Below are 27,148 nucleotides of genomic sequence, written 5' to 3'. Positions count from 1 at the left end.
CATCAAATGATCACTTTTGCTGAAGAATTAGCAATAGCCAGGCTAACACTGAACTTTGCAAGAAGGTCAAAGGACTCTTCTGTTTTTACTGTGATCTTTGGCATGTTCATGCCTTTCTCAGTATTTTGCAGAAATTCATGTGTGCCAGTTGTTTTTTTTTTTAATTCTCAGGATGGTAGCATGAGGTACTGCTCTGAAATGTTTTTGAAGACAGCATTTCTCATGAGAATTTGCACTGTCATGGTAGTCAAGTGACAATGATGATTTGGTTCTAGCAGGTTATAGACACATGAGATTTGTTCCTGTGGAGGAATTGGGATCAGCTTGTGTATCTCTACCCTTCTCTAAGTAATGAGACTAATAAATTGGGTTGTAATTGGTATCCCCCTAGAGACTTGGCATCATCAGCCCCTTTGAGGTGTTTAGTTCAAAAGATCTGTCAGATTTAGGTAGATAGAGGTTGCCAACAGGGCAGAATTGTCAGTCTGTTCATCAACACCAGTCAGAACATCCACAGCTGTTTCTCTGCAGGCATTCATTATTATGATATGTAAGCACCCTTAAACTTGATTTCACTGTGGTGAATGCCCTAAAGGAAAGCCAACTCTTTCAAAACTATTTTCTTTTATGATCTGATTATATTATTTCAGGCTTGCCTAAGTGCAGTGTAAGCCAACTGTGCTCTGTCCGGTTACTCTGAACACATTTTTCTGTTAAGGCACTAACTCTGATGTTCACTCCATTTTCAGCATGTCTTATATATTACCAACTGCTCCAGTTGCTAACCAGCTTATTTTAAGATCCTGACCTATAAATATTCATTCCACATCCTAAAATGCCTAATATGTTGCTGATATTAGACAAAAAATATTGCACCTTCTGTTGTGATATTCCAAATGGTTAATGAGCTGCCCACAACCCAGGGGAGAAGAAACTGTGATACATTAGCTCCACCAGGATTGTTTCAGATGGCCTTTGATTGTGCCCTGAGATTATGTGATTAGTGTAGCAAATAATTCTCAGGAATCACCCTTAATAGTCCCATTTTCTCTTCCCTTATGGTGGTTCTCCTAGAAACCAGTTGCTGTTTTTGAAATGGTTCTGTGTGACAGCTTACTTCAAGAGAAAGTAAGAATTCTAGAGGAAGCTGTGAATGCTTAGCATAAAAAGTAAAATACTGTTCTGGGATGTATGTAAATTCCTTTCTGTATGTATTCCACCCAATTCAGTTGGACACAGAAGCACTTGTTAGATCCACTTATAACTTAACATTTGTGAGGAGTGATTTTGTAATATAACTTCCAGGGGAAATCTACAAGATTAAAGTGCTATCTCGGAGACATTTTATTTTACTCTCTGCTTGGAATGACCTTGGGTTGATTTTTTAGGTATTGTTTTTCACCACTCTGAGAATAAAGAGACTATATTTCACTCCCACCTAGCCACTCTTGAGTTATCAAGTCTCTCATACCATCCAAAATAAAAACCATAACCCTTTGCAGTCCACTTTGTGTGTTTTATGAATGCTGCCTAAAATGCAGCATCTCATTTACAAGTGGGACTAGGAGCTTTAGTAATCTCTCAGCCAAGTGTATCTAATCAATTGTAAACCCAAGAAAAATAGATTAGTTAATTAATCTTAGAAATGTCGAGGGTGTGACTGCAGTGCTGTGAAGCTCTGTGAATACTGCCCAGAAAATGGCAGAACTGGCACAAAGACCATTTCCCATCAGAGCTGTGCAGGCACAGAGGTTTCTGTGATGGTGGCACCAGGTGATGCTCTGTGCCTGGTCTCCAGCTTAGCTAAGCACCTTCATCTAAGCATTAGCACTGCATGTTCTTCATGGCTTTAAGGTGAAGAAGGGCAGATTTAGATTGGATATTAGGAAAAAAAGTTCTTTACTGTGAGATGATGGGTGCTGGAAAGATTGTTGTTCAGAGTAGTTATTAATGACCCCTCCCTGGAAGTGTTCTATGAAATTATTTGAGCTCAATGTGGATGGCTTATCAGTTCACATCATTAAGGGTTTTTTCCCTGGAGTGGGTGCAGCATTCTCTGGGATTGTATTGATGCCTCCAGAGATGAATCCTCAATGTCCAGTGGGAGTTCAGTGTATTGGGGGTGGCTGAGGAAGCATAGATTTTTCATGGCCATGCTTGGCTTCTCAGTGCATGTCTGCTGTGTGCATAAATGCAGAATCTCTACATTGTTTTCCTTTCCTACTCTGACCAAAGGAGGTTTCTTCCTTCAGGGTCAGTAAGGCGTACTGAGGAGTATCTTGATTTCTGACTTTATGGAGGATTATAGAATTAAAAAATAGTGTCTCATCTCTCTCACCACTTACTGCAGAAATCTCCTATAGCAAGTCAGATGTTGTGAGTATAAAAATTCATTAATCATGGGCATTTTTACTTTTTATTTTTTCCTTTATAATACCAGGGAAATAGAAAGGGAAATAAAAGCTACAATTAAAATTAAGATCAGTTGCTGGAGTTGAAAGAGACAGCACAATTGTAATATGTTAGAAAATTGCCTTGTTTTAGAGAAAGTGCTGATTAAGATCAAATTTGTCTTGAGTTTAAATTTTGATTGGACCTAAACTGAGGGGAGGGGGGTTATATTTCAGACACAGTGCAAATGATGCATGTTAATATCCTCTGTTTATTGCCACTTGAAATTGCAGCATAGCTTTGAATTGCTGCCAAATCTACAGTTAAGACTCCGGAGTAATCACTATGATTATTCCAAATCTTCATGGTAACAGTGAAAGAAAAAGTCTGATGCGCAAAGAACTGTAGTCTAAGCCATCAGAATCTTTTCATTCTTTGGGGCTCAGATTGTGATTCCACTCATAGTAGGAATGGTTAGACACGCATATCGGCCAATCATTCTTGAAAGAGAGATTAAACAAATGGATTTAATTATGTTATTTTCAGATTTATTTGGTTTTTCTGTTAACTCCTGTCTCACTGACATTTCCTGTAATGAGGAAAAGCATGGGTTTTATTTAGTTTTGGAATGGTTTAGTTTTTATATTGGTATGGTGTGGTGTTTTTCTTTTATTGGATTTTTTTTCCTTTTCCCTTTGTTTGTCTATAACAGATATTATTTTTACTCTGTTTCTTTACAATCCATAAGGCTGTTTATCTCCTTGAAATATTTTTTTTTTACTTCTGTGTAGCTACTGACAGAGCTACATAAGACCTTACATAAGGTTTGACTGTATACACGTTATTATGGTTTATTTAGATGGTTTGAGATTAAGTACTGATGTCTGAGATAAACAACATAATATAAAGTCACAATTTAAAAAAAATTTTAGAAGAGTCTCACAGGAGTGAGAAATTATATGCAAAATGTTTATAAGGAGCTCAAATTTATCTGTGCTTAAAATCTGTTCTGGTTTTTAAATGCAGACTTATTCAAGGAAGAAGTTTATTTTGAGTTAAAGCCATCACTGCTAGTTGGCTCTCCAGATAGTGTGTCCCAGTTGCATCCCTTCATCAGTTGCTTTCAGGAGGGTTTTGATACTTGGTCTGCTTGCAAAGTAAATAAAACTTGTTATGGAAAGCATCTAATGTGGATACAATATTTACTCTGGAGCATTTTCCTAAATAACTAGTGTTAGCCAGCAGGCAAGTCTGAGCACCCGGTGTGTTAGCTGTGGGAGGAAATCTTTATGTCTGACACATAATGATCAGTTTAAACTACTGAAATATAAATTACAACACTGAGGGAAATTCAAAAATATTTATTTAAATGAATTATGATGTGTGTGTGAATAAAAGAATAGTTAGCAACCTTGCCATATATACTTGTAAGTCTACAGTTCTTTAGGCTACTTTTTGAAATAGTTTTAACTCCAAAATATACATAATATTTTTGAAGGACAGCATTAGCAAATATCACAGTGTGTTTGCATTACATTATAACAAGCATTTTTTCTTATGATTTCAGTGCTGTTGAGTCCACATTATGAAACTAAATTACCTATATTTAAGCCTCATTAACAGTGAAAACCACTCCCAATTTTATAAATCTCATTCCTTTATTATTTTTAAGCCATAATTTTGATTTCTTTTAAGTGTAAGATTTATAGGGTCAGAAAAAAAAAAAAAAAAAAAAAGGAAGACAGTATTGCTGTAGTCCAGAGATTACTGTTCTGTACAAGTGCAGTTCATGCCTTTTCTGGGGATCAGGTCCTTCTCTCTATGTTCTGGTCATGAACACTAGGAGTGAGCCCTATATATCTCTCTTGGCAGGAAAATAGTTTGAATTTATTTATTTCCAATAATTTATTTCCAAATTAGATATTTTAAGCCTAAGTCACAGACAGGAGTCTGGCAAGAAAGTATTAATGTTTGTGCTTGGCATAAACACTTCTTCACTCCCCCTTGAGATGCAGCCACAGGGACAGGGCAGCACATGGCAGCCACATTCAATTTCAGGTTCATGCCATGCCTGCTGCAGAAAACCTAATAAATGAGAGTGTAACAAGAATCTTTGTATTCTGTATCTATGCCACCAGCAGCTACTGGTGGAGTGTAGATAGCAATGAATTAAACAGACACTGTTTGAAGAGACAAAAAGCCCAAGAGACAGAAAGCCATTGGATACAGTAGAAATAAGAGCAGGCATTTGTGAGGGTGTCATTTACAGAGGCTTTCCAGTAAAAAATGTAATTTTCTTTCTCTTTGGTAAATTATATCATTAAAAATTAGAAGATTATAACAATGTAATGGGTTATTATTTTGCTCTTTTTACTGACCTAGTCACGCAGCTAATGGAATAGATTTGCCTTAATATATGCTTTAGTGTGGGATTTCAGCACTGGACCATGAACCCTGAAGCATTTGCCTTGTCTCTCTTGTTCAACAATGTTCTTCAATAAGTTCCCCATTTTAGGTATATGAAAGCCCTTGAAATTAGTGCCACTGTGTATGTGCTTCAAGGAAAAGTGCACATGCTTAAGTTACTTGTCAAATTGGAGCATCTATAAATGTTGAATTTATAGTTTTCCCCCCAAGAACAATTGCAGTAAAAGCTCAGCCCAGCTGTCATATCTGTATAATTCATTTGACGTTTTGAAATTTTAACTTCAGCTCTGCTCTAAGAAAATGACTACATAAAAATTGTACTGTTTTTGTTAATCTCTTTCCTTTTTTGTATTCACATTCTTGTAATTCTGTTAGCATAACTAATTGTCATTTATCTCTGTAAGCAATTTACAGTCACTGTTATCAGAGTGATCAGTATTCTGTGGTGTTTTCTGCACCATTTGCAGAATCTCTAAATACATTTTGAATTAAGGAATTTTTTTTAAATTGTCTTTGAAGAGTGAGCTAGAGGGAGCCCAGCTGGACTTTGAAAATTCAGTTTGTTTGCAAGCTATTGGTTGATAGGGCAGATTTTTGAATGCCAACTGGACCCTTTTGATCTGTGAAAAAAATCAAAATGGATCCTCACGTTGGCAGTTTTAGAACCATGATGTTATAGCAAAAGGTGAAGAAGTTGAAATGAGTGAAATTCTCAGTAAATTATATGGGGAGAATTTCTTTGTTGCTTAAAGCTTAACATAAAGGTCACACAAGGAAACAGCTCAAGATATTATCTTGAGTCAAGGCATTGTTTGGACCTGAGAAGGAAATGCAAATAATTTGTTGGCATATTCTTCTGCATCAAAGTGAATTGCCTTTTTGTTCAAAATATGTCAGGAAGAAGAGAATGGTGAAAAAATAGAGAGAAATTATAAAGAAGTTCTTTCTCCTCTGTCAGTCTTCTGTTATGGAAATGATTATTTTTACATTTAGTAGCCTCACTAGATAAAGAGATGTATTTATATGGACATGTTAAAATTAGCCATTACTAGTAATATTTTTTTTCATTAGTCTGGTGATTTTGTTGTTTGGTCTCATGAACCTTGTACAACCACCAAAACCCAAGGCAGTCATTCTGAGTAGAGATGAGAAGCATAATCAGTTTGGTGTGGGTTGCAAGAGAAGTTATAGAATTTAACATTCATGGATTTGGTCAGGGAAGATTAATAAAATCTTGCAATCCTTATCTCTTAGGTGATTTGAGTTTCTTGTCTGTAGAATTTTGATATATAAGGTAAGGTGTGTACAGAATCTGACATTTACACAAAAAAAACCAAACCAAAACAAAAAAAGGCCCTGTTTTCTGTTATAGAGAAATCAGGCTGTTGAAGGTATGTTGTTGTTTTTGTCTTTTAGATAATTCTTGTAAGTTCTTCCCATAACGACCGTGACCAAAGCCTTTTCATAAGCACAGATGAAGGAGCCACTTTCCAGAAACAACCCATTGCTTTCTTTGTGGAAACTCTCCTTTTTCACCCAAAAGAAGAAGATAAAATACTTGCTTATACCAAGGAAGGCAAGGTAAGGCTTGAAGACACTGCATTTTATGACATTTAGGAATTACTCTATTAAGATTATATAAACCAATTCTGACATGCTGATTAGTGTTGGGTTTTATGAATTAACAGTTGTCCAGAAGGGAATCATATAGTGGTTTTGGGATTTATTTAAATATTTATTTTATTGATGTCCAAGTCTTGGTGGTTATGGTAGTTTCAATCATGGCATTTTCAGTTGATATGGATATTGAGAATATTTATCCTTCTGCATAATACAGTTAAATAATAATGAAACATGCTACTCCCTAGAAAATGACCATAAAAAATTTATAGTACAGTAGGAAGTTAATGCAGTTGAAATATTGCCTCTAAAGTCTGTTCACAGGGTACAAAATAAACTCATACAAAACAAACTGCACACTCACATAGCAGATAAGGATTTGGGGAATCAGTGACTCTGTAGATATGTACAATAATTATCTCTGTTATAGTGACATTCCGGTCCTGGTAGCAACCTTGACTCACCTCTACCATTACTCCCATTTTAAACTTAAATTGGTAAACTCCAGTCCATTTTACCCTCATCATACCTCACAGAAAGTGTATATTTAGGTGGTCAGATTAGTCAGAGAAGTTGTACATAATGCAGCCAAATACTGCACTGATTCCAGTGATGCTGTATCACCCTTTTGGATATGTTTTTGAATATGTAAGTTAACAGCTGATCCCAAACCAATTCATGTTTACAGGCATTTGCAAATAAAGATAGAACTAGAATAAAAAACATAGCAAAACAAACTAAGACATAAATTACACTAAATATTTTACTTAGCTTTAGTTTGAAATCCTAACCCAATTGCAAATAATTGGAATGCATTTTATATAAATAAAATACATCAAGGAAGCCCAAAGTAATGAAAAGCCTTTGTTATGAAAATTTCTTCTTTTGGTTTAACTTTTGTTCCTGACAGTAGATATAATTACTGTATTTTTTATAGTTACAGAGTGGCAGAATCATGAAGTGTAAGAGTCCAAAGTGTACTAACAAGTTGTCCAACCCACAAGTGGGTAGAAGTATTTGTGAGAAGAGAGCAAGAGGTAGAAAAACAAAGTAAAGCAGTTGGTTTGTGTTTAGATGATTTAAGCATGTTAGGAAGATTTTCAGGCATTTTATACTTGGATAATCTCCCAAAAGGAGTTATGCTACTATTTGCCATGCTTAAAATGTGACTGGACAAAAATAAAGGAACAATAAAAAAGTATTCAGTAAGGAATAGCTCTGCAGGAGTAGCTGGAAGGGTTAGGTAACCTGATGGACTTTTTTCAGGCTTTCAATGACACTAAAAAGAGTCAACCATAAAGACTGCCTTGACAAGTCCTACATCTTTACCTTAGATGTGTAGGAATGAAGGATGCCTTTGACTATAACTGGGTCAGTAACCTGCTTATGTTTTGTATGAAATCTGATATATTTGGTCTAGAAGGGAGAGGAAGATTAAGTGATGTTTGCAGAGAAGGAGTTGAAACTCAGAATTGCAACTTGACACAAGAAAAGGTCACTGTACTAAAATCAATGATCTTGAGATAGTGTTCATCTGAAATTGCCTTGAGGAGCCAGTACACTCTAGGTTTTTGAGTTAAGTAACTTTACCTTCTCTAAAAAATAGTAGTATCAGAATGTAATACAATCTAAAACTCTAAAATGGAGAAACCATTAGCTTCTGTTACACAAATAATTTCTTACAAAGGCACTTTTTTAAGAGACTGCAATATTTCTGCAAGGAATCAGGTCTTTCATAAATAGCAGTCAGCAAGGCTTCTTTGTCTACTGGAGCATCTTGGCCTTTTTCACAACTTTTTATTTGATTTAAGGCTTATTTCATATTGCAAAATATGCACTGTTTTTTCATCAGAACCCTAGATTCTGTTTAAATAAATCTCTAGCCTCTAGCTGACACTATAAATGAATACAAATCCAGTCAATGTGGTTGGATTAATCCATTTATTGCCTCAAATCTATACAATCTTTTTCTGGCTACCTCTCTGTTATAATGAATAACAATCATCTATTTGCTGAGCCTACATAAATGCTTCTATATTTTTTTTAAAAATTGTCAAGGATGCAGTAGATTTTAATTACAATAGATTTAAATTATTTTAGATAATAATTTTAGTTCATTTGGAAGCAGAAAGGATGAAATAAAGGGCAAACAGGAAATATTTTCAATATTTTTTTAAAAACTTTTCCACACATTTATTGCACAAGTGTAAATAAGCAAAATTATAAGGCCTATTAGATCTGTTTGCTTCAGCCAGAGATTTTAGCTATCTACTAAAATAACTGTTTTCATGTCCTATATAATCTCATTTAAGAGTTTTATCATATGTCCCTGTTGAAAAACAAAATGTTTATGCATCACTTGGGTTTTTTATTGCAGAAAGTTCAATGTGTATGTAAGTTAGTTGCATGTTATTTTTTATCTAGTTAATATACTGTGTTACTTAATATTTCATTTGAGTTTGATTCTGCCTTATTAGTGCTAGTTCACTCTCCCTAACAGTAAGATTGCAGGAACTTTTTTCCTCTGCAAAAGGCCAAACTGTTCACTCATAAGCTCCCAGACTTTGATCTTAAATTAGTATGTGAGCAGGTAGTTTGGGTTTTGTGGAGAGGGGGTGGATTTGGTTTGGCCTTTGGCTTCTCTTGTACATGTGTCTTTGTTCAAAGGGTGAGAATCTTTCATTTTCTTCTGAAATTCATTGATGACAAAAATATATGCCTTTGTTCACATGCCAGTGTTGTCCCTTCTCCTAAACAGTTCTCTTCCCTCTTGCCGGGAACTTCTGAATTCTTGGCTTTCTTTGCAGCTTAGACAACAGGGTTAGGATAATGCATTAAATTATCATCTCTCCCAGATTTAAGCAGTCTACTGAGGGAGGTTACTCAGTGACCAGGGATCTTTTAGAAAAATGGTAAACCCAGTGGTTATCTTTTCTGCAATGTCTGTGGTGACAGGTATTTGAAGAAGTAAGGAGCTTAGGTTCTTCACCCTGCAGAGTCCAGTCCATTCACAGCCTCATCCATCCCCCCAGAGGAGGTTGCTCAGAGCAGGATGCTATAAAATACACTGGCTGCACCAAATCCTAAGCCACATAAAATTAATTGCAGAAATTTAGCAGGCAAATCAAGAGTCTGGCTCTGCAGGTCAATCATTTAGCTCTGAGGATGAAGAATTTTCTATCCCCAGTCATTTCTGTCCATGCATTGACTGAGTCAATAAGCAATCTGAGTCCCCGCTGTAGTTTCCTACCCTGTAGTCTATCTACTTTAATCAGGTGTTTCCTTCAATGCAGGGAAACCCAGTTGTTGTGAAGCGCAGAGTAACTGGGAAATTCTCTCCTATCTGTAATTCAAACTTCAGTAAATTTACCCATAGAGTTTATGCTATGTTACTTCAACCTTAATCTTTACATATTAATATTGCTGTTTTTCTGTAGTAGAACAGAATACATAACTGGGGTTTTTTTATCTTTTGTCATTGAACCTGTCATTTTAAAACATAAACATTCCTGACTACTCCTTATAAGATACTTTCCCCAGAACACTCAGTCACTGAATTGGTGACTTCTACATCAGAGAACAGTTTTACTTGCCTTTTTATCCCCCTTATTAGATATCAAGAGAAAACCCATCTTATGTAAATTGGATCAAATAAGAAATGCATGCAGACAGTGGGGGGCTTTAAATCTGTCTTTTTAGAAGTCTGATAGAAACTTCATATTTTAACTAGAGGAAGCACATTTTGAAGGCAAATGCTAAAGGAAGATTTGTTAAGAGCTATTTTAGATCCCACATTATTCTTGGGGAGAACATCTTTGATCTGCACTATGATATCCATCCATACATTAGCATTTGTTTTTTTTACCATAGGGGAACTGTTTGTAGAGAAGGTGGAGCTGGGAACTTCCTCCAGGGCATCTTCTGCCTCTGTGCTAAAGGACCACTTCTCATGGGTTACAAAACAGTGTCTGTGGAGCAAGTCCATAAGTGCATCTCTCATCAAATCTCTTAAGCATTTCTATAATATATTTTGGTCCTATTTTAGCAGAATTTTAAATCTATTGACTTCCTGGCTTAAGTATTTTTGATGGCATTAAGTTTTGAAGCATAAAGGAAACATTTGTGCATTTTTGGTCAATGAATAAGAAGGAGAAGTGGCCTTTTACCATCCCTCTTGTGCAACAATGCTGAGGTAAAAAAGAATCTGACCCCAAATTAATTATGCTTTCACAGTAAAAAAAAGTAATTGTTGCAGCATTTTCTTTATTATAGATGATATTTTTAAATAATTTCTCTATGAAATGCTGTTACCCTGGAAAACAAGGTACTGAGCTCCTGGTAATGTGTTTTTTGGGTTTATTTCTTTTTTTTTCTTTTAATTGGTATACAGTCTGTCTCTCTTACAGTGATATAGGGTCTGTCTTTGAAGATGTACAGTATTATCAGTTTCCTATAATCTAATTTCTCACCTTTTCTCCTTTTCTAGATTTATGTATCTATTGACTTGGGGAAAAAATGGAACCTTCTGCAGGAACGAGTGTCTAAAGATCATTTTTTTTGGTAAGAAGTCTGTTATTTTTGAAATAATAAAATGAGCAGCAAAAGTATTTAATTCTAATCCAAGAAGATGTTTACAGAGGTAGGGATGGGGACTGTATGAGCCTTGGTACCCTTTGCAGATGATATCAATGTTTCTGTCTCCTCTATTGCAAAGTCATACTCGTGCCAGGGGTCTTATTGAGTATCAGCCCATGGAAGGGTTATAGGTCTGAATCTATGGAGCCCAAGATTTAAAGAAAGCTGCAATGTTGAATGAAATGGCTTTCCATTTTACTGGTGAAATTGATCTTTAGAAAGGAGACAAGTGTTTTTGCAGAGAAAGATCTATACATTTTTTTAAGAGGCTGGATCATGCCTACTTCCACTACTAAGGAAACTGGTGGAAAATGTGACTTTATTGAGAACATATATATCTAATTATTTCATTTTCAGCTCAAGTATTTTGTAGGTATCTCACATTGTATATGTATCTCACTAAGTATTTAGGAAGTGTTTTAAACAGGTTGACAAAATGTTTGAAAAGCAAGTTATTGTCCTTATTTTAACAAATAAAATTATTTTGAAAAATGTATAGCTCATTTAAAACCAAAATTAAACTTTTGATAGTGTTTTAATTAATTTTCACATTCAATTTCAAAGTGTATTTTTTATTACAAGTTTAAGTCATACTACATTAAACACTTGTGTTCCCTAAATGGCTTTTAACTTCTAAGTGGACTCTGAGCCTTGTCGGCTGTGTGAAGTATAATTTTCCATATGTCTATGGAAACATATTTTGTGCTTTGCTGGGGGTGGTGCCAGTATTGCAATAGGTGCCTGATCTTGGTTTCATCTGTGACCCTCCCAGTTTTTCATGTAGTTGTTTCACTCTTGTTTGAAATAAATATTCATCCTGGCCATACTCATACAAAGCAACAGAATAAAACCTGCATAAACTGATTATGAAGCTCACAGAGGTGTTATGGTGCCTACAGATACTTCAGTCACTGCCCAAAGCATAACTGGGTGAGTCCAAGGGTGTGCTGCACGTGTGCTGCTGCTGCAGAAACTGGGCAGGGGGAAGCTTGTGGCTGGGGCAGAGACACAGGGACAGTGCAAACCCTGTCCTAAAGAGCTGGGAGCAAGATCTATGCTGCCCTGCTGCCCTGTTGGTCTCATTAGCCCTGGGCATAGCACACAAGCTTTTTCACACTTCCAAGTGCCTCATTTTCAGCCTACTTACTGCCCATAATTTTATACAAGTGGCCTATGGTTGGGTTGTAGAACATTCATCTGATTTATTCCAGCCTCCACTTTATCTGCTGACACAGCTGAGTTGAGCAGACACTTTCTGCTTACTTGCTTCTGCAAAGTATAGCTTTGATCAGCAATGAACAGCTTGTTTCTGCACAGCAGATGGAGTTTCATAGGCCATACACTTTTCAGGTCTTTTAAGTACCCTGTGGAAAGGTATGATTGTTTTTAAGTAGCACTGTGTGTTAGAAATGCCATATCTGCCTTATATCCAAGTCTTCCCTAGTGAGATTATATGGGATGTAAATCACGAGGGCATGTGGATATGTCTTTAATAAAAATATTTTAAAATGTATGAAGTCTGGAAATCATCCAGGTCACTAACAGGTAAGAAATAAGAGTGGCAGCCTCTCTCTCAGAGACTTTTTTATTGGAGTTTTTGCTCATCTGACACTTAGAACACTTAAATTATGAAAATAGAGAAAGCCACTGAAATGGGCATCAATTTTGCTCCAACCCAAATAATTTGTCACTGTTTCCTGTATGTAAGGATTAAAGCCTACAAGGGCATGTTTAATATTAAGTCTCTATTTTGCTGTGTTTGAGAATCCTTGTTTCCTTGTATCATAGGAATAGGATAGGAATTACTTCAATGTAGCACTTCAAAGTCATGGTTGTTCATAAATGTCATATTCCTCACAAATAAGAATTATAGATTTGAAGAGTACATTTATAATCGGTAGAAATATTTTCTAGGGTTATTTTTTCCTCATTTCTACATATAAACCAGAGTGATTTCTCTCAAAAACTGTATCAGCCAGCAGCAGCAAGGGTTTGGAAGCAGACGTTCAGTGCATCCCTACCAAATTATCCTTCTCATAAACTTACAAAGAATAAAAACCTATATTTTACTTCTATCTCATATGGAAAATTGCAATATATAAAGAGTGAGCTGTGAGTAGAGAGTTGGACATGATGGCTTTCCAGTGGGAGTTTGTCTGTCATGTGAGACTTCCCAATATTTTATGGCCTTTGTCACCCAAATTTTTTGAGTGTTAGATAGAAACAAGTGTTCGTGTCATTTTCAACAGATGTAAGAATTGGGAACTTTAATAGTTTGACTGTAAGGACAGCAAGTCTAGTGTTGTTTTCCTGTCAGCGTACATCTGATGTGTTAAAAATACTGTGCCAAGCTAATTGTACATCTCATGATAAATGAGGGCATGCCTCTTGCTGATCATGGCTGGTTGTGCCAAGAACATTTCACTGGGCAGATCTTTAGCAGATGTTTCCTCTTTGATTTCAATTTGATCTTTGCCACTGAGGTTAATAATATAGCCTAAGATTTTTATTTCAGTCTGGTAACTACAAATGTTATCAGTCATAATATTTTCCTGTGCTTTGTAGAAACCATTTTTTCTGTGCCTCCAAAAGCAGTCAGGTCTTAATGCATTTCCTGAATAAGCTTTTCTTTTTGTTTTGCTCAATGAAAATCTAAATGCAATTAATTTGATGGAATGTGATATGTATTTATATTAAGGGAAGGTCAGTAGAGACTGACTATTCTAAATATTTATGTTCAGATACATATTATAGATTTATAAGCAATATATTAATATCATCTACAAGGGTTTATTTGCTTTCCAAGTGTTCTTGATCCTTCTTTAAATATCTTTCTAGATTTTATATGTGAAATTTGATATTTCATGATAGTGGAACTAATGAAAATATCATTGGCATCAGTGGAAAGTGTATACAACCATCTCTAATTTAGGAGCACAGAATGTTTTCTTTCTTCTGTGATTCAGTGTGATCCATCCTAGATGATCCTCTCAGTGTTTAAGAGGCATTTGGGCAAGGCCATCAACCACTTGCTTTAATTCTGGTCAGGAATAAATAGGTCAAGCAGTGGGACTTTAGGGTTGTTGGTGCATTCCAAATGAAATAGTTTATTCTACCCTATTCTAAAACCAAAAGAGCTATAAAGCAAAAGCATGAAAGTCACATTTGAAACTAGCAACAAAATAAAATACTAAGTCACACTGTAATTAAAAAAAAAAATGTATCAACATATAGAAAAGAAAGATCTTATTTCTGTATAAATACTATTTAGCCATTTTTAAAAATTTGAGCAACTTCTTTTTCTGTAAAATTACGAAACTTCACTTGCTTTGACCAGTTTCTCTTCTGCCTACAAAATGCATTTACCCTGGTGTGATGGTTTCAGTTTAAGAGTTATAGCACCCATCCTTTATAAGTGCTTTTTTTCACTTCTTGGTGAAATTGTAGTATGGAATGCAAAGATATGAGCTATGCCAGCCAAATATAAAACACCCACCCATTGTACGGTATATAGCCACTTTTGTGTATGAAGCCCATTTTAAGAAGTGCTGTGTTATGTGGTAATCCTTGAGAAGAAAGAGTAGTGGAGTTTGGGATTCCTCTAGGTCTGCTGCTATTCTTTTCACTCCCCAAGGCTTGTGCAGCATTGAGAAATCCTTTTGATTTCTCAAAATAGGTCTTAGTAATACATTAGCAAAGAATAGATTGTGAATCTGCTGTCTACACCAGCACAAATATACCCTGGGACAGTAAGAAATGAATTGGTAATTACCAAAGAATTAGGCTCAACACATTTCTTTTATAACTATCTAGAGCCTTAGGAATTCTTTATCCTTGACTCACTCAGATATTTCTATCCTATGCTATGGGCATCAGTTGCTCTTATTTTTAGCTACAAGGTCTTCTATTTTCTTGAGCGGTAAGAACATAAAAATAAAAAATGATAAGTTTATTTTGATGAATGAGTTGTTCTCAGGGGACAAAGTTCTGTTCTCATCATGAAATTCCACACAGATACTCAGTCACAGCTGTACCCATTTATGTCAAATGTAGTGGGTGCCTGGCTATTCAAGTGTCAGTTGAAGGAGAGGATTTCAGCCATGTTATGCCATGAAGAAGAGAAATGCAGAGAAGATTTTACTGAGCCTTTGTCAATGAATTTTTTACTCTTTGACTTAATCACTTGAAAAAGGTTTTGTTTCTGTGCTCTCTGATGATGTGTGTGACTGGTTTATGTGGCAAGGTTTGGTAGCAGGAGCATTCAGGGCTTCTGTAGGATGAGATCAGGAGCTGCACTCATGTGAGACAGAGCCAGTTCCAGCCAGCTCCAGGGGAAACCCTCCACTGGCCAGACTGAGCCTGTGGGTGATGCTGGTGGTGCCTCTGTGATAAGAGATTAAAGGGTAAAAAGTGCACAACAGGTGTGAGAGAGAGGGGTGAGAATATGTGAGAGGAACAGCCCTGCAGACTCCCAGGTCAGTGCAGGAGGAGAGGGAGGAGCTGATCCAGGTGCCCGGGCAGAGACACCCCTGCAGCCTGTGATGAAGGACATGCAGAGGCATTATTCTACTGTTATTCAGTAGCAATAAATTAAATTACTCTTTCTTTCAAGTCTGTTTCACCTGTAGCAGTAATTTGTGAGTGAGCTCCCTGTCTTTATCTCCTCTCTTGAGCTTTTCATTATATTTTGTCCCCATGTCCTGCTAAGATGGGGTAGTGAGAGAGCAGCTTGTGAGCACCTTGTGGCCAGCCGAGGTTAACCCAAGGCAGGGAAAAACCATGGTAGCTCTTCTGTTTGGACAAACATGGCAGAAAACCATTTTTGTTAAAAAGCATTTAAGCATAGGAAATAAAGAATAAAAGCACCTGTTGGCTGTGTAAGGCATCGACTGAATCATTAAGGGTGTGTCTTTTGAAGTGGATGGGAAGGCAGCAAGGGCTGAAACACAAATCAGTGATAAGCAGGTGTATTTTTAGGTTGTATGAATCAAATCATAGTTTTTGTCTTCCTGCGTAACCAGCTTGCCAAGAGTCAGTGCTGTTTTAAACTACTTAGTGAAAATATTTTTATACTTTTGATCTGCTTTCTAAGCATGGCAGTGCCCTTAAGCCAATGGATAGAAGTCAGTCAGTATCAATGGGGAACATGTTACTTTTTGGATAAACTTTATATTCTGAGATTAGAGAGGGGTGGATTGAGGAACCCAGCAAGGTTTTAGATGGCCTTTGATTGGAGGCTCCTGCAGATCAGCAAGCATGTTTGTCTGGATTTGTTTTTGTTTTCAGATGTCCTGTTTTAAGTTGTCTCTTCATTAATATTCACCCAAATGAACTGCATCAAATGTTTAACAGTGAAGGGATCCACTGGAGGCAGGGAAGACATATGTCCAGAGCAGACTGTACTTGATTAGTGTTTGCAGACAATTGCTCCCCGACAGAATGAGCCTGGGCTACTGGAAACAAAGGGTTTCCTGCCTGAAGCAAAATTGAATCATAATTATCATAGAAGAGACTGATGCTTATGAGTCACAATTTGAGATGTGTACTATTGCATGTCAGTGGTAATTAATTGAATCATGGTATTCATGATAATAATAATGAATATTGTGAAATTTCAGGTGCGTATTGGTGTTTCCCTAATGCTGCACTGAACTAGAGGAAGAATGTTGGGGCATTTAGGGAAAAAGGGAGGTAGCTGTATTAAAGAAAAGATTTTATTAAAATAATACCAAAGGTCTCCCATAAAACCCTTAACAGAGAATTCTAAATTCTTAGAACTTCAGTACGGTTATTTCAAAAGGAATATATTTAATGGTTGTACCTTGAAATATACATTTATACACCTACTAATACAAACAGAAAGGGCTTTTCAGTCACCCCCTTTGCACCATTTTCATGCTGTTAAGGTCAGTGAAATTACTTCGTAAATCACAATGAAAAAATTATGAAGAACTAGGTCATACAACAGCTAATCTTTCAGGAGAACTTCTATAAAGTGTAAAGACTCATATGCATAAGAAAATCCCTCATAAAAATTTCTAAAATTACATTCTGCAGAACAATTTTTCATAAGAGGCGCAACATTGGTGTCAGACAAGCACAAGGGAATTTGTGTTCAGAGGAAAGGGAAGAAGCATATTGAGGCTGTTTTATTTACACCACCTTGCAGTCAAGTTGGACTATTTTAATTCTGAACTGTTGTAACCACCCTGTTATGTGATCTGAAGTGTTGATGTGTTGCATTTGCTTTCTCCAGCATGGTATACTTGGTTAAGAAATATTTCTTTTCCTAGTGGAAGGAATGCCTGATCTGAAAGTTAGTCTGAATTTCATTGGAAAACTCAGCAGTTGAATATAAACATTAAAAAGTCAACCAGAAAGCCCTGAATTTACCTAAGTAAAACTACTAAACAAACAAGTGCTCCCAGACTGCTGAGGATCAGTGAGAACATTTTAATTGCAAACTACTCTGAGAAGAGTGGGGGAATTTTAATTAAACCAAAAAACAACCACTACTGAAATTGAAAAAAGCAGATTGTTCCTAAGAAAGTGATTGTTCTATCTGGAGGGAAAAAAAAAATATTAGAATTTTTTCTAAAATGTCACCCAAAAAGGAAGAAGCTGTCAGATTATCAGGGTCCACTGCATCTGTGCTTTATGACAGAAGAGGTCCTATCCTAAAGCCAACTGGGGAACAGTAAACTGTCCTCGTGAGTGGATGTGTGGACACAATGCTCACACTGCTACAGTGCACTTATGTTGTGGTAATAGTAAGTTTGTAAATAAAAATGAAAAAAACCCTGACTTTATCTTACATTTCTCCCTCAATATGAACAAGTATGCAACTGAGCTTTCCTTTTCAGAGGACCACGTAAGGTTTGTGCTCCTGTATGCACCTCGTTTGCTGTTATTTTCAGAAGCTGGGCAGAGGGCCCTGGTCTGTGTTTAGCTTTCAGAGTATCACACGCCTTTTCCTCTGGTTCATGATTTAAGCACAAGTGAAATAACAGTATTATCTTTTAAGCACTGTTGGCAGAAGAGTCCACTGGAATGAGATTAGTTTATTCTTCAGGGATATAGCTTCAAATTCTCTATATTAGTTATGCTCTCTTCTGGAGATTTTCTTAGCAGTTGTAAGAGATTTGGTCTTTTTTCAATAAAAGAAGAAAGGATGATTCCTAAGTGTTTGTAAAGCTGGGTAAAGGGACTCTGGAATTCAGAAACTCTGCTCTGTAGCTGATATTCAAAAGTCAAAAGTGAGGGTGTAACATCTTCATTGAGTAAATAGTGTCTGCTGCTAGAGTTCATCAGTACAATTAGAGTAATGAAAAACACAAATAATGTTTTTGAAATATTTTGCATAATTTATAATTAATTAAAGAATATAATTAGGGTTTTCTCTAAAGGAGAAAGTAGTCTGGGTGGGAAAGTTTCATTCTGCAGCATTCATTAAAACAAATCAGTTACATCTTCTTTCACTGAAAAATTACATTGGAAACAAGATTTGAGTCTACATGTGTCAGCTACCACTGTTAGGAGGGGCATGATAGAAGTGAGATCATTGTAATTCTGAGCTGTTGAAATAAAGATGAGAAGGTAAAAATATTGACAAATACCTCAAACTGTGCTTATGAAATAATGTGTGATAAATTATAAATATGAGAAATCATTTCAGAAGTACCCAAATACTTTCTTTGCATTATTGACATTTATTAGCATGTCAGGCTCAGACTCAGAAAATTCAACCCAAAAGTTTTTTTGGTTGAGCTGCCTGAGGTCCAACACTAAAAGTAAAATATTCAGCAAACGTTTTCTTCCCTCAAATTGCTGACTACAGAGTTATAACAGGCTTGATTTTGTATTGTGGCTATCTAGAAACATAGATAACAGCACACACAGCACAAAAGTTCACAGATCCCTTCTGAAGCTCATTTATATTTTCATCAGACCTCAGTGGATCTAAAATCTTGTCTAACCTAACGTATTGCCTCCAAAATGATAAAATAATTTGTGTTTGAGAGATCAAATCCATAATAAATGCAATATTTTTCTATGCATTTGCTAAAAAAAAAAATCCCACTATAAGTTTCTCTGACATCTTATGGCTTGGAGGGGGCTCATCTCTCCCCCTCTCCTTCCTCCTTTGGATTGACCATTTATCTTATTAGGGAAAAACAGCATATGTGATTATTTCTGGTTGTTATGCAGCAGTGGAAGTCATCCAGTTTCTTCCCCCTGGCCTGTGTTCCTGAGGAGCCACCAATTACTGAGTCTGAGTTTTAACCACTCCTCATAAATCACTGCTACTAAAATCATTAAACAATGATGTAATTTCAGGCTGAAGTATAGCTTTATTGCATTTGATTGTTAATAATTGTATCACAATGATCATTTTCTCTTAAGTATCTCAGTGCTCCTCTTTAATATCTGCATCCAGCTGCACTTTATCACTCAGTGTCTTCAGCTCGTGTTTTCTGACTCAATGACTGCCAGTGAAGGGCCTTGAGAAAAGTGATGTCTGTGGGAGAGGGGCTGGATTCTGCTTCACGTTGTGACAGCCCCACTGCCAGCTCCAAGCTTTCTCTGCAGAATCTGCCTGACTAATGACAATAGAAGGGCCAGAAAAAATCACAGTTGGGGCTGCCATTCCCAGGCTGGGATGGGAGCCCTGAAGGCAGAAAACTCATCTTTTGGCTGAGCATATTTGACATGAGAGATATGGGGAGAGCATCATCCTGTGTTCCCATTACACCTTTACAAAGTTAAACTATACCTTGATCAACTCTGACTGAATTTCCTTCTCAGGATATTTTTCTCAAAATTATTCTTCACTTCCTCTGTCAAAGAAGAACGGACTCTTCTCTTGAACATGCTAACCAAAGATATATCAATTTGTTATGGAAACCATGTGTCAAGTTTAAGATATTTCTAATAAGAAAGGAATCTAACTCTCTTTTAGCATTAAATCTGCTTTGTAGTCTCAAATGTTAAACATAATTGTAAAAAGATGCTATAGCTCTTGCCAGAGCATGTGAATGTCTGCATATCTCTGTGTGTGTGTATATATCAATTTATGATTATGAAGGTTTTTTCCTAATTTAATGCATATTTCTATTAATTTTTTAAATTTTATTCTATTTGTATGCATTTTTTTAGTAAAAGAGATTTTAAAGACATTTAAGGAAAACATAATGTAAAATAGAAAAAAAAAAATCTTTATAGATGTTAGTAATGGGACATTTTAAATGGGATTTATTTTATTCCCAGCTAGATTTCTAAAGATGGTTGGTATGAAATTATCTCTTTTCTTCCATCCATATGATTACTATTCTGTATCTGGCTGTACATAACTTGATTATATTATGTTCTCAGGGCTGTTGCTGGAGTTGACGGGGACCTTGATTTAGTTCATATGGAAATCCAGGACCCCAGTGGAGGTATGCAAATGAAAATGTTATCAATTGATACACTAGTATATAGTTATTTCTCTCTGGTTTACAAGTACTTTTTGAACTGTTTTTAAAACTAGTCAGAAGAGAAAATGTGCAAATCAGATTCTCTCTCTCTTTATTTGTAGTCAGCAAAACTGTCCTGTTATATAAAAATATAGTGTAATTTAAAATCTACTTGTTTTTCACTTTAAGAGGAATTGATTTCAACATGCTAAGCTCTGTTGATAATGTCCATTAATAGTGCAATTTATCCTGGCATTTAAACATTGAACAGTTTTTCCTGATTTGCAAATAAAACTGGCAATGCAGTGTTAATGCTGGGTGAGTGTCTGTTAATGTGAATCATTGCACGTGTCAGGTCTAGTGCAACAGCCACCATCTCTCAGAATTTCCTCACGTTACAGTATCCAGGATACTTTGAAACTTCAAAAGGAAAATAAATGGAAAAGCAGATTAGTAGTCAGAATGTGCTTAAAGAGTCACCATGATTCCAAAAGCTTGTCTAGTTTCTTGTTACCTATCATACTCTTGAAATATAATTTAATTCCTTGGATCAGATCATCTAAGTTCCTGTGCAGTCTAAGAGTGAGTCATAAAGAATGCACAGTTTGACTTGTTCTGTTCCCATAGCTTTTCTTAATTATAGCCCTATTAAAAAAATCAAAGTTCCCGTGTTAAAACTGAATGAAAAAAGTCTAAATCTTTTAGCAGGAAGATTTATGAGACATGGTGACAGCTCCATCAACTGCTTTCTTTAGAGACAATGTAAGATGATTCTTCAGGGCCTGAATGCAAAGGGGCTTTTGGTTGGTAGTGGAGTTTGGGTGTTTTTTTTTAATTTCATTTGGTTGATTTTAGTTTAGGGTGGCTTTTTTGGAGTGGAGTGTGGTTGGTTGGTTTGATTGGTTGGTTGGTTGATTATTGGGATTTTTTGGTTGCTTGCTTCCTTTGTTTGTTTGTTTGTTTCAGTCATGGGTGGATTTTGGTTTGGTTTTTTGGTTTGTCTTTTGTTTGTTTGTTTGTTTTAGCTTTTTGTGGTTTTTTTTATTTTATTTGTATTATTTAAGAAATAGCAGAGAAAGAAAAACTCTCATGAAATATATCCTGGCTAGAGTCTCAACAAGCTGACTTTATGCAATTAAGGTAAATACAAGCATAGCCATTGATTTTAGTGGAAACAGCATATTTGCACTACCCATATGACAAAGAACTGTAATTTTTGTGTTGTGAACTGTGAACACCTGCAACACTTTAGATGGTCCATTGCTGCACCAAATATCCTCATGGTGATGATTTGGACATAAGCAAGTGAAGTTGGATTGACTCTGCCTCTTAAACAGATCCAGTTTCTAAAACAAATAATTGCATCCAATATGCTGGTTTGTCCTTCTCTAATGAAAAGTCATTAAATGTGAGATGCATTCCCCCTCACAGTGCAAAAGTAGTGAAGGGCATGAGGATACATTTTCTGCTCTCTCACACGGTACCTGGAGCGTGGGTAGCATTGGTGATATGGACACAAGGTTGTGTAAATAACATTTTCCTCACTGTGCTTGGGCAAGTCACTCACCTACTTTGTGCTCAGAAGTTTGTGACAAAGGATGAGCTGTACAAGAGCTTAGGGACGGTCTTTAAGAGTCCCAGGGAAGGTCTTTAAGTCACAGCTGGTATAAGGTAGTGATTGTTGGCTCTGCTCTCTCTGATAAGAGCAGATTGTATCAAAGATGCAGTGGTGCTGTTCTAAGAACGCAGGGAGAGAAGATAGTTCTTGCTAACTGGAGAGGAAGAGAAAGGCCATAGCCTCCTCTGATTATAAATCAGTCTAAGCTTTCTCAGCAAGGTATTAACTCTGAATATAGAAATCCTGCCCCAACAGACCAGTTCCAATAGTGTGCTAATAATGTTTCTGAACATTCTTACAGAGCTTTGAAAATAGGCTTTAAAATTCTGCACGCTGTCTATTAAATGGAGCCTGATTCTTTTCTCATTCATCACAGTTTTATACTGGGGTTGATCTATTGATTTCAGTTATGTTGTGTCAGGCTGCCATTTCTCCAAGTGAATAATTCGGCTCTATGCATAGGTTAAGTGAGAAAAGAGGCTCCTTCTATTATCCCCACCCATGAATGGCTCATTCATCTAACCCCTAATCTCTCTGGACCAGCAAAATTTGGATAATAACAGGCTGCCTCCAGGGAACGATCTGAACTGTAAGCAGTTAATATATTCTCAGTACATTGGAGATTGAAAAAGTCTTATATGAGAATTTAATATAATAATTCTACAACTAACTCACCTGGCAAAGGCAGCCTTTTTCCTACATGAATAGCATTTAATACTGCTTGCTTCTTTTTCCCATGATAGTCCTGTCATATGTTTCTGTCTCTCTTCCCTCAGGTTATCGCTACATCACTTGCCAGATTCAAAATTGTTCTGATAAGACAATGACAGTCCCATTTGCTGGCAGCACTGATCAGGATTCCCTGACTGTGCAGGATGACTACATATTTCTTCAGGTACTGCCATTTTTGGGAGAGACAGCTCATTTTCAAATTCAAAAATAAAATACTAAACAGTGCAGCAACACTGTAGGGAGCAGGGAAGAATTCATGGATGGATTCATGAATGATTTATGATTTTTTATATGGAAAAAAACATTCCTTTATCAGTCCAAACAAAAAAGAAATTTTAAAAAAACCCTTTCCTTTGTGCAACCAGTTGCCCTTTAACTATATTAAAATTTTCAAGTGGACTGTGTTACTTTTTATAAATACTCTTGTGTGTTAGATGAAATGCAAACCTTGTGTTCTTGTGATTACAAATTCTTCTAGGTCCTTTCCAGGACAAAACACAAAAATGTTCCCTGGGAAGAGCATCCAAGGACAACCACTGGCAGAGTAGTTGCACAGCTTCTTCACATGGATTCTCCTCTGAAGAGGAAATGTTCTTGCCAGGAAAGAACTGCTAACATGGTTGTGCTTAGGAAGCAAAATGGCCATAGCTGCAGAGTTTGGAGCAAATTAGTGTGGAATCATAGGATGATTTCGTTTGGAAAAAAACCTTAAAATCGAGTCCAGCCACAAACCTAACACTGCCAAGTCCATCACTAAGCCATGTCCCCAAGTGCCACGTCTACAACTCATGGTGGTCCAAATTACATCGGGGTTATTTCGTTCCCAAATTACAAGACCTGCCTGCAGAAATATGGGCTGGAACTTTGTCAGCCATGTGGCACCAGTACAGCTCAGGCACACTTGTTAAGTATTGTTTTAAGTGCTTGGCACTGGTTGTGGTTTGCATCTATCAGAGCTGCAAACTTCTCAAGGAGCAGTCATGTCCTCTTTGTTTTATTGCCTCTTTGTATTTATTTACTAGGGAAGTTGCTTGTGTTTTCCTTACTGCTTGGCTATCATTTTTCTCTTACTTTGATGAGATTTGTTTGCTGCAAGGCTTATCTATTTACTGAGTTTTGCAAGAAAGCTATTTTGTGGCAATGGATACGCCTCCCCACCAGTGCCTCAGTGTGCATCAGATTGGCTCCTTTCCAACATTCCCCCCTTGAGCCTGTTTCTTCTGCAAGGACCTGGAAATTAGTAAGGTCACAATGGATCTCTTCTCCTCTTGTTTGGCATAGGGGTTTCAAGGACCCACATGGCTAAGAAGAATTAACACCCAAAAAAAACCAAACAAACAAAAACCCCAACCAAAGAAAGGAAACCAAAACAAAAAACCAAGAAATTACACAGCAACCAAAAGAAAAGAAAAAATACCACAACAAAACCAAAAAACCCTGAAACTGAAACCCAGACAATGGCATTGGGAAAGAACTTTTGGACTAAAATAGGCATTTTCAGCTAAGATCTAGCCCTCATGGTACGCATTTTGCTCAAAGCAATTATCATCCGTGGCTCCCCCAGGAACAGTCTAAAAATGCATTTCATAGTGTGTAGGTGCTGAGAACTGCTTCTCAACATGCAAACTTCCAGACAGCTGTGCTCATCAAAACACTGGCTGCTTCCTCATTGTGCTTTGCTGGTGCTGTGTACAACTGTATCCTGAGCTGTTACTCCCTTTCATGACAGACATGAGCAGACACAAAATGGAAGTGCAAGGCAGAAGCGTACACAATAGACAGTTGCTACTCAATGATGCCTTTGGTAATTTGGTCTCTCTAGATCTGAGACATGTCAGTGCCAGTAGATGAGATGTTCACATGTTCCACATTAAGGAGAAACATCTCCAGTGTTTTTTCTTTGGACTTTTCTGCAGTAAACCACAGTATGTAATGTATATCTTATTACTAAATTGGTTTGCAGTTAGTCATATCTGTATTACTGGAGGACAGAAGGTGACTCTGGCATCCTGTAGTCACATCTGAAGCACAGCACCCCAGAGGTGTGAGGCAGGACAGCATTTACCTGTTCCAGTGCAACCTTTCCAGTGCAAGCACACAGCAGCTGCACATCTGAGAGACAGGGTACTTTTGAAACCATGTGGAAAGTCTTTTATCACTACACTGAAGTGCAGTTATATGTTATAATCAGACCAGGGACTCCTCATTGTATCACCACAATGCCTGTCAGAAAGAGGATGGGACAGATTCCTCTGTGCAAAAAGACAGGAGGGTTAGAGATTGTCTCTCTGCCCCTGGCATTGTTCATATTTCCTAAGAGTGTTGCAGGTCTGCACTGGCCCAAATCTATTTTGGAGATTTTTACCATCTTAGAGGAAGATCTCAGCCACATTTCTTTAGTATGTATATATCGAAAAATATTAGAAAATTTCTAATACTCATTTTTTTACCAATTTGCACTGACAGTCTGACAGTTCCAGAGGTGATTTTAGTAGGAGGATTAAAGTTTCAACGCTGTTCTTAAGCACAGACCAGCCTTTAATACCAGCGAGGCTTGATGTGATTAGGTGTTTCAAGTCCAATTTTCCTCTGCCTTGCATCACTTCCATTCATTTAAACGTCTTTAAATGAATGATGTTAAAACATGCATTTTAAAAAAGCCTTTGAACAGACAGGTAAGACTGCCATTTAGCACTAGTTAAACAAATTATAAGGTTTTTGGTTTGATCCATCATCATTTAACAAATCACATTCCTAAAGGCATCACATTCTTTATACCACAAAAAAAAAAAAATGCATACAATATTAAATACTTTGTTACCTTTAAAATATTCAGGCATGTGGACCTGCTGTCATATATCAACTTTATTTTTACCAAGCCAAATCAAGTGTTCATGTTTCAGGATAAGCTGTCTTTCAAATCAGGTTCCATTTTAAACACAAAAATTTAGGAGAAAAATAGTGAGATTGGGGTAGGATTTTAAATGGATTTCCCAAGTAAAAGAAAGAAGATGAGTCTCAATGTAAAAAAAAAGTGAAATATTACCAAAGGCTAAGTTTTATTTGATTATATCATCTGGTGGTGCTCAAAGGTTTAGTTGGAATTATGCCAATTTATATACCAGCACTTTGGTGTTACATTTCTGATTAGAAAATCCAGGAGAGGCTGCGAGTTGGCTATTTTCGCTAATGTTTATTTGGAATATTCCTTTTGATACTTTGGAAGATTGCATTAAAAGTAATGATTACATATTTCAGTTACAGCTTAAATGCAAAACAGTCTTCCATATCAGGATCTCTAGATTTAGCATAATCTGTCACAGAGTTCTGTTTCTCCTTTGCATAGACAACATCAGCAAATCGGACCAAGTATTACGTGTCCTACCGTCGGAATGGCTTTGTACAGATGAAGTTGCCAAAATATGCATTGCCAAAAGTAAGTATGCATGCTTTTCTTTCTCTTTTTGCATTTGTCATCTTCTCTTTCTACCTAAACTAGTTTTGTTCTGCTCTTTTTCAAACTTTGTTATCCTGAGTTCACAATTTCTCCTTATAAGGATTTTTGAATCCTTATTTTCATTTTGAATACTGCTTTTATTTGTGTTCCATTAATGTAGTATTCATAAACCATAGAGGGGAATAACGTACAGCAGCTTATTTGTCATCAGTTACTGCAACAGTTTTTGAGCTTTGCTTCCATCAGGCAGTGCTATACACTCAATGGCAATGGAAAAATATAGAGCATGTGTTCTTTCAAGAATCAATTACATTTTAATCCCACATGATGTTGTCTGGTATAAGCATGAATCCTAATATAAGAGAATTTTGCTATTTTGTATTTCTCTATTTCATTAAGGAATCCCAGTATGGACTTTGACTGCTCAATGAAATTGCAAGGCTTGGTGAGAGGTTCCTCCAGTCTGCCATATCTTCCTAGTGATAGGGTTTTTATATTTCCATAGTAAATCAGCAATTAAGCACAGAAATTTAAATATCGTCTAATTGCTGCAGTTTAATTTTTTGTGCTGCACACAGTGTGTTTCCTAACTTTACAGTTAGAAGGCTTCTGCAGTCCTGAAGAAAAATAACTTGGAAGTTTGAAAGACCCAGTGGGATAAAACCCTCAGTAACCAGCTCTGACCTTACAGTTCACCCTGCTCCCAGCAGGAGGCTGATCTGGAGGTCTCATGAGGTTCCTGCTCTTTCATTTGACTCTGTGATTCTACCATTTATTTAGCAGAGAACTTGTTTTCTTTGCATGCCTTGAATT

General features: G+C 36.6%; 1 protein-coding gene across 18 annotated transcripts in view; it reads left to right on the top strand.

Moving 5' to 3' along the window:
- The window catches only part of SORCS2 (sortilin related VPS10 domain containing receptor 2), a 528,299-nt gene that overhangs the window by 417,201 nt on the left and 83,950 nt on the right, over positions 1-27,148 (top strand). For all 18 annotated transcript variants that reach the window (XR_014955066.1, XR_013339870.2, XR_014955068.1 and 15 more), the window contains 5 exons: positions 6,235-6,399; positions 10,925-10,998; positions 20,446-20,510; positions 22,923-23,041; positions 26,225-26,314. Coding sequence is in view for 14 of the 18 variants with exons in the window: in XM_077782740.2 (XP_077638866.2) it covers positions 6,235-6,399; positions 10,925-10,998; positions 20,446-20,510; positions 22,923-23,041; positions 26,225-26,314 (513 nt within the window). In the remaining 4 variants the exon portion in view is untranslated. The remainder of the gene's footprint in view (positions 1-6,234; positions 6,400-10,924; positions 10,999-20,445; positions 20,511-22,922; positions 23,042-26,224; positions 26,315-27,148) is intronic.

Source organism: Lonchura striata, chromosome 4 (genome assembly GCF_050655825.1).
Source record: "Lonchura striata isolate lonStrDom1 chromosome 4, ASM5065582v1, whole genome shotgun sequence".
Classification (NCBI taxonomy): domain Eukaryota; kingdom Metazoa; phylum Chordata; class Aves; order Passeriformes; family Estrildidae; genus Lonchura; species Lonchura striata.
This window is presented reverse-complemented; position numbering and strand designations above follow the sequence as displayed.